The sequence below is a fragment of the Fukomys damarensis genome, unplaced genomic scaffold (genome assembly GCF_012274545.1).
Source record: "Fukomys damarensis isolate Sample0158 unplaced genomic scaffold, DMR_v1.0_HiC HiC_scaffold_17, whole genome shotgun sequence".
Taxonomy (NCBI): Eukaryota; Metazoa; Chordata; class Mammalia; order Rodentia; family Bathyergidae; genus Fukomys; species Fukomys damarensis.
Window position 1 is genome coordinate 81,903,123 of NW_022900929.1, and position 8,148 is coordinate 81,911,270.

An 8,148-nucleotide genomic window follows, 5' to 3' on the forward strand; every position below is an offset into this window, starting at 1 on the left:
TTGTGCCCGTGCAGTAGGGCCTGGCTTCACGCCTGCGCTCGGATGCCACAAAGTTTGTTTCGCACGTAACATAGCAATGAGCTCAGGTTTACTCAGGTTGCGTCAGGGAGAGTGGTACGCAGTAGGCTGTACAGCCTGAAGCCTGGGGTGGAGATGGCAGAACTGGGCCTAGAGAGTTTTGTGATGATCTTCAGGTTTCAAGGAAAACACACATGGCTCCGTGAGGCCCCTTTTTCAGGGGTCCTAACACTTAGCATCTTTTGTAAAATGAATATTCCAGGCAGGACAGCAGGGACTGTGTGACAACAGACATGTGAGCTGAGGCACTTCCTGTCTGGTAAGGGTGGGGACCTTGGGAGCAAGGATGGAGGCCTGGATCCCGGGGTTCAGAGTGGAGGTCTGAGTTGTGGCAGAAACCTGCATCTGGAGCAGCACCTTCCTGGGGGTGGGTGGGTGGAGTGGATTCTTTTCTGCCGCAGCCAGGCTTTTGTTCCTAGGACCAAACACCTGACACACATGCTTTGAAGGAGGAAATGGTTTCTTTTTGGTCACAGTTTCAGAGGTTCAGTCCATGGTCAGCTGTCTTCACATGGCAACAGGTAGAAGGGTGAATGAAGCAAAGACGTTTGCTTTCTGGTGTCAAGGAAGCAGAGCCAGGGACCAGCCAAGAGAGGAAGGGTCAGGGACCCACACTGACCCCAAGATCAGCCTCCACAACCCTCCCAGACACAACCAGAGTGTGCTCTGCTAAAGCCAATCACACCAATGAGCTTAACAGTAAAACCTTCTCACTGCAAACTCTCAGTGGTGCCTAAGCAGGAGGTGGAAAAGATAACTTATTTCTCAGCCCTCAGAAAGAACTTTTCTCACAGGAACACTGCTGTAAACAGTCGTTCTGATATATGCAGCCGTGTGTCTGAAATCTAGTCTATTTGCTACTTTTTTGGTCTACCGAATATTTCACCATTAACTAGATTTCTGGAGATTAACTGTGTTAGCTTATCAAATATAAATTCAAGATTGTCTTGAGAATTAGAAGACGTCACCTAGCCCACTGGCTGGAAAACATTTCTATTTAAGAATGAATCAGTTGTTTTTAAAATTAGAATAGAACTTTATTTGTGGAATTAAGATTTTTATAAATGGCTTTATACTTTAAAATATGCAATAATTTTGACACAGTAATCTTACTATATATTTATCATATAAGATTTTTAAAAACAATGCCAAATAGCTTGTAATCAAAATGAATTGTGTGTAACTTGATATTTATATGGAATAACTTCAGCATTACAAATAAAAACTAAAACAAATACCATTTAAATTTGCATCTGTAATACAATTTTACTTCTGTAAAATGGACAAGAGGACACGAGCTAGAACGCAGGACCTGGGACTTCCAGGGACGCCTGGTGTCCTTGCTTTCTTACAAGGGGGTCCCTCCGCAGGAAGCCCTGAGACACCTTTCTGCTGAGGGCCTGGGCTGTGTCCCTCAGGCAGGTCCCTTGGGCAGGCGGTAGCTGCGCAGCAGCAGGGAGCTGTGTTCTGGCGCAGGTGCAGGGCAGGCCAGCATCTCCAGAGCTCCGAGGCGGGAAGAGCCCGCTTCCACAGAACAGCTTTCACATTCGTCCGGGCGCCGAGGACAGTTTCGGAACACACTAGCCCACGCCCACGTCGCCTTGACTCTGGGTGGTGAGACCCACATGCAGACACGTGCAGGCGCTCTGTGCACACTGTAATTTCAGACGCAGCCTCCATCGGGGTGGTCAGTGCGGACCCCTCCCTGGCACAGTGAGAAGCCGCTGCTGCTGTCATGTTCCACACAGCCCTCTCCGGGTGTCCGCCTCTCCAGAGCTCACCGCAGCCTGCCATGACAGCCAGGCGGGCTTCATGGGTCTCGGCTAACCGGGAAGAATCAATCAGGCGCTAGAGGTGGGGTCAGTGAGGGAGCAAGCGCGGCACCTGTGGCACAGATGCGGCCGGCCCTGCAGGTGCAGGCCAGGCCCTCGCCTGAGAGTGGCCCTGTATGAGCTCTCGGCGGGGACTTTGGGACCAAGGTTTGCTGCTGTCATCGGCACCTCAACCCAGTGCTGGGCGGGCTCACCATGCTCACCCTAACAGACGAGGGCCCACGGCCAAAAGCACTGTTTCAAGTCTCACGGAGCACTTGCACACATCCAAGAATGGTTACAATCATTGCCTTATCACCAAAATACCATATTAAGAAACAGGCTTAATTCTGTGCAAGAGCATGTTCTGAATAATACTCCAATACAGAGACGAAACACAGAAATACAATCTTGACACACCCCATCTTGCTAAGTGTGGTGGGACCTAGGATACTCCCACACCTAGACTCCCAGCACTCTGGGAGGCTGAGACAGGAAGAATGCAAGTCCCACCTCAGCTTGGGCAACTTGGTAACTTAATGAGAACCTTCTCGAAACAAATGAGAAGTGGAAAAGGGCTGGGAATGTAGCTCAACGCAAAGGCCTTGAGCTCAACCCCCAGTACCCACCGACCGACCAACCTTATCCTGCTCACTCTGCTTTGGACCGCTGACGTGTTCCTTCTGCACCTGTAAGTTCCTCACATTTCACTGCCACCAGGGCCCAGCACGGCGCTGCACTGTGTTGGACAGCGTTGGCTGGATTTGCGCCCTAGTCCGAGGGCTTCAATCTAGTGCTGGTAACTTCCACCTGTGGAGTTTCACCCAGAGGGCTCTGGATTTGGAACAAACCACCACTGTTTGCATAGTAAACAGTATTTTTTAGAAAGTGTAAGAAATGTGGTAACAAATTTAATACAAATTATGCATTTAGCTACTCTTTGGCTATTTTTTAAACGAATTTTTTTTTTTTAATGATAAAGTGATACAAAAAAATACAAAAGCACAACTACAGAAACGCGATTCACCTGTAAACATAATAAACCCTGTAAACATGGACTTTACTACACGCGGTGCAGCTGTGAGGGGTGACTGGGAAAGGCGAGTACTTGACCCGAACAGCTCAAGATTAGAAACGCCTTGTGAGACCTGGGGTTTGAAGGAGAAAGGCAAACTAACTCTGCAAAAACGTGCAGGTGAGGCTGTGCAGCAAGCCTGCAGCGCCCTCCGGAGGCAGCGCTGACTCTCCACCATCCAGGGCTGTGCTGACGTCTCGTGAGCAAAGCTTCATATTAATGAAAGCCTAACACTTTTAAAGTGAGGAAGTAAACAATTTTTCTGCAAGTCAATTGACTGAAAATATAGATAACAGTCTCCAAGGTTTTTCTAAAACTCCGGGTAAGGTAAGGTGCATTTAGGCAAGTCTACAAAATAATAAATAGCTTCATGGAAATACATTGTAGCTTACTCATTATCATTTTCCCCAAATTGCAGTTTTCCTTCTCAAAAAAGCACCCAATTTTTACACATAACACTTATCACAGACATTTCACAGTTATAATTTCAGTAGTTTAAGGAAGACCTGCCTGGCAAATCCTGTAAGACGTAAATGTTAAGGACAAAACTCACTGCTGCAGGCGCCGGGACTTGTGACCTCTCGCGTGAACTTACAGACCGGTGCAATAACTGTACGAAAGTACATTACTTAAAAGTGACTGAAGTACAGTAAAACTGTCATATTATTTCTTCTAACATTTTAATGGTTTTCTCCAATATCTGGGAAGAATCAGTGGCTGAGCTTTAATAGTTCCCTGGAAGATTTTAAGTCACAATTTTGTTTATAAAACTGTGGCAGCAAAAATACCACGGATTATTTGTAATCTAATCGACTCCGTCAAAACCCTGAGTGTTTTCGATCGCCATCTGAAGCTTATCCCATAGTTCCTCAAATGACCCATAGGGCGGCAAGTCCAAGCGATTGAAGCTGAAAGAACAGAGAGGGGCAGTTAGGATGCACAGCAAGCAGATTCCCGGGGGAAGTTGGGGTGCCTCACTGGGACCCGCCCGTCCCACCTGGACCTGCACACATCTGCCTCCTCTGCCATGCGGCCTCCGGGAGGGAAGCCCCGCCCTCCGGGGACAGCCACACGTGTGGCAGAGGGAGCCTGACCCCGCATGGGCTTCCCACCTGAGGCCCGGCTTGAGCCCAGGGCCTCGAGACTCCTGCTCGGCCCAGCGCGGCACGGAGGGGCTGACCCTGCCACCACTGGACTAACAGAGGAGGCGTGGCCCTTGCGTGCTTACCAGGTGTGAGCCCTGGGCAGCTTCTCTGGGGTACCCCACTGCTCCACCGTGAAGGGCTGTGGGCCATTAGAGCCTGGAAGGAGAAGGGTTCCTGGTTTCCTTTGCCCTGCTTGCAGCCCCCAGGCTTTTGAAAGCCGCTCTGCTGTGTGGAACTCAGACACACAGGGACCTGACCGGGTCCTTTAAACCCTAAAGAAATGAAGGCTGCCCTGTGCCTCTGGGTGAGGAGCGTTGGTTTGTCCTGTGGTCTGTGCATGCCCTGTCTCCTGCCCAAGTGGGAGCCGTGGAGGATGCCCTTCTTGGCGCCAGTCCTGGACACAGCGGCAGTTTTATACATGATTTCCTGTGAGCGTTCTCTTTCTTTCTTTGAGTTCCACTGAAAACAGCTTTAACTCTTTTCTGACTATATAATGTCATGATAAACATCATAGTCAGAATAAAACATAATGAAAGACGTAAAAATCACGTCAAACTCTGCCACACAGTCTGCATCAAAACTGGTCATGAATCTTTTCTGAGCACGTGTGTGTTCACAGAGAGAATTTGGTGTGCCTGTGTCATGTTACACCGTTTACATTTCCTTCATCATGGAGGTGTTTAGAAACTGTCTCTTTTTTCCTCCAGCAATTTCACTTAGCTCTTCCTTCTCTAACCCTAATGTCTTCCAACCACCAGATAACTGATGTTGACAACCTATCTCTAGTTTTCTACATTTTTCACGTCTATAATCACATCCAAATGTGTGCCTGTGTAATTGCCAGAAGCAGTCCTGAGACATTTAATATTCTTAATCTTAAAGTTTTCTCAAAAGAGTAACTTTTCACAAACCACGCATCACAATTATGTTCACAGCTGAAATCTCAGTACTTTTGCCATAACATAGAATCCTATAACACATATTTCTCTGCCTTCTGACTTTTTTACCTAAACAATATTATGAAAACTCTAAGTTGATGGATATAAACTTCACATATACTTTACTTGCTATATAATACTACATTGTGATATGAGCACCTTAAAGCAACTGCTACTTCTTTTTTATGTACTACATAAAAATTGGAGTTTACACTTTAACCCAAATAACAGTCTGCGTGCGTGGCTTTTTCTCCCAAATTCCAAACAGTTCCTGAATCCGTGGAGGCTGCAGACCCGGGTTGAACAGAGAGGCAAAGTAGAGCTGTGGAAGGGGGGGTCCTTTGGCTGCCCTGCTGATTTCCTCTGCTAACTGGCTAAGAAGGTGAAGGGAGGCGAACCCTGGAGAGACCAAGGCTAACGCTCCAGTAGGCCAGGAGTGAGCTGGCCTTCAGCCAAGCTCAGAACCACCACAAGTGGGGACTCCTCAGAGCAGCCAGCCGCTCGCTTGACAGGTTGTGCAAACGTGTGAACATGGCTCGTGAGGAGGTCAGTGTTCCACAGCGAAGCTGGGTCAGCAGCCCCCCAGGCCGCCCAGCTCTTCCAGCATTAAAAAGCAGCTTAGCCCCTGTGTACCATCCCTGACTTCCAGTTCCCAGAACAACTCTAAACTTATTTGTTGCTTTGAGTAGGGCTCTGACTTTCGCTACACCTTTGCCTAAAGAGTTGTTCTTGGTGCCAGGTGTAGTGGCTCATGTGTGTAATTCTAGCACTTGGGAGGCTGAGGCAGGAGGATCTCCACAACTGTGAGGCCAGCTTGGCCTACACTGTGAGTTCAAGGCCAACCTGACCTACATAGTGAGACCCTGTCTCAAAAAAACAGAGTTGTTCTTGGTATCTTTTAAAACAAGAAAATGCCATTCTACTAAACAGAATATTAACCAACATTAGAAAAACGGCTATGACTTACATCAGAAATAACATTTCTTTAAAAACCCAACACACTTCTAATGTGTCCATCTATCAGAAAATAACCTAACGGGACACAAAGAATTCCACTGCACAGAACGCTTGCGCTGACTGGTTTGGATACCAAGAGGCATCTCTTGTGTCTGTGCAGCCTGCCCCTGAAGCCTGCCAACTCTACAGGAATTGAGAAAGCCTAATGAGATTTCCTATCCACAGCTCCCACCCCCAAAGAAAACACATTCCAGCATCAAGTGAGTTTTGGAGACTCTGCTTTAACATTTTTTTAACAGTGAGTTTCTGAATGAGTCCCCGAGAATCTACAGAGGTTCCCCATTACCCACAGGCTGCAATCTGAGGCTGGGCCCCGCAACAGTGAGGGGTCCCCAGCCTGCACGCTTCCTCACACACCCACAAGAGTCTGGCTTCTAAATGGGGGACAGTGTGGTATCAACAAATAGAGTGAGTACAACAACATATTGTAACACAAGCTCCACAGGCGCTGTCTCTCTCTCAAAGCAGCCATTAACACTATCAGCCTGGCTGATGGCAGGTAACTAATTGCAGAGTGAGAAGACTCTCGGGTCAAGGGCCACTGAGATTTCCTTCAACCCAGCTTTCCATAGATGCACCCAACAATGATACTTTGTGGTAATGTCCTACAGGCACAGAGTGCTGCCCATGCCAGGGGCCTGTAGGTGACCCTTTTCAGTCACACAGTCACCGTGGGGACAGACCTGGAAGTTCAGTAACAGAAAGCAACCCAGGCTATGTTCCAGGGGTCTCCTTCAATCTCGGATTAGAAGGCATAGATATGCTTTTGTCCGTTTCAGGGCTACCCAGTCATATTAACAATCTTAATTCTTTTTAAAAATTAAGTTAAGCACATTAAGATAAGTGATAGTAGCTTGAAGACTGATCAGCCATGAAAAAGACAGTTGGCATGGCTCTATTTTTTATTGATCTAAGGAAAATCCTTACCATACAGTTCAGCGAATCCATTCATAGGCACACGGGAAGTACCAGTGACAAACTGAAGTAATCGTATTCTTTTTTCAGAATCCATCATCAAAACAGCCTAAGACAAAAAGCTTCCTTTAGAGAATACTGGGAAAAAGGTACAAAAGTTATCCTGAAAAATGTGCTATCACAGTGTAGTTACAGCATTGTTAATCACTAAATTTGCATGTTCTTTGGGCTAACTATGCCTTGGTGGGTGGTTGATAAAAGTTCCTCCAAAAGACCCTTTCCAAGGCTGCAGCGCAGCTGAAGGGACCACAGAGCGGGACCATAGCCTACTGAGGTAACAAGACTTTCTTTTTGGACGGGATTCGTGGCTTTTTAAAAATCGTGTCTGCTGTCAGTGCCGAGGGCACACACGTTCTCTGTGCAGAGACACACGGTAGCCGCAAGGAGCCTGGGAACATGGCTGTTTGCTCACGAGCTCGGCAAGGCCCTCTGCCCGGGAGGGCCAGAGCAAAGCAACATTTGCCAGGCTCAGTGTTTTGCTCAGGGCGCGCGAGCGTGGCATCAGAGCACGCAGTGGGCTTTAACCCGGCCCTGAGCGGTCTGTGGGCGCAGCAGCGGCAGCTACCTTCCAGAGCCACTGGATGACTTGGTGGCCCGCGCTGTAGCCATTCTTGTATTTGGTGTGTTCTCGCCAGTCGTTCACGTCCACGTCTCCCAAGCCACACATGAGAAGCTACACAGTGGGAAATGTGACAAGACCATCAGCAGGAAAAATAACACGCGCATAGCACTCCCATCCCGACCTCATCGTATGTCTTACCTCCAGTTCATTTTCATCAAAAATTTTGATGAGGTCCTGTGGTATTAGTTCAAAAAACCCCTGGTAGAGAAAAGACCATTTAGAAACGGTTAGGGGCTCTGGGACACTTGTACTCTGCCTCTGGGTGCTGCTACGGGAGTCTCACTGGCTTAGACGTTTACACAGCTTGGGGCCCTTCACTGGGATCTCACGCGGGCGACAGCATGTTTGCGTGACGTCTGTCCCCTGTCTGAAAAGCCCCGCGTGGCCCAAGACTCCTCCCCTTCGCCCCCTGCACGGCAGGCAGGCAGGGAGCGTCTGTCCCGCTGCGACCTGCGCCGGCCCTGCGACAGCACGGAACAGGGCGGCC

The 8,148-nt window shown here is 48.3% G+C and overlaps 1 protein-coding gene across 6 annotated transcripts in view; it reads right to left on the minus strand.

Annotated features, from left to right (window-relative positions):
• Positions 1-1,175: 1,175 nt before the first annotated feature.
• The window catches only part of Nedd4 (NEDD4 E3 ubiquitin protein ligase), a 94,309-nt gene continuing 87,336 nt past the window's right edge, over positions 1,176-8,148 (minus strand). For 4 of the 6 annotated variants that reach the window (XM_010609036.2, XM_010609035.2, XM_010609039.2 and 1 more), the window contains 5 exons: positions 7,800-7,859; positions 7,605-7,712; positions 6,992-7,088; positions 4,193-4,265; positions 1,185-3,872 (listed from right to left, as the gene is read on the minus strand). In XM_010609036.2, coding sequence (XP_010607338.1) covers positions 3,770-3,872; positions 4,193-4,265; positions 6,992-7,088; positions 7,605-7,712; positions 7,800-7,859 — 441 coding nt within the window. In that variant the 3' untranslated portion in view covers positions 1,185-3,769. Of the gene's footprint in view, positions 3,873-4,192; positions 4,266-6,991; positions 7,089-7,604; positions 7,713-7,799; positions 7,860-8,148 lie in introns of all 6 variants that reach the window. The other 2 variants (XM_010609041.3, XM_010609038.2) reach the window with 2 other exon arrangements.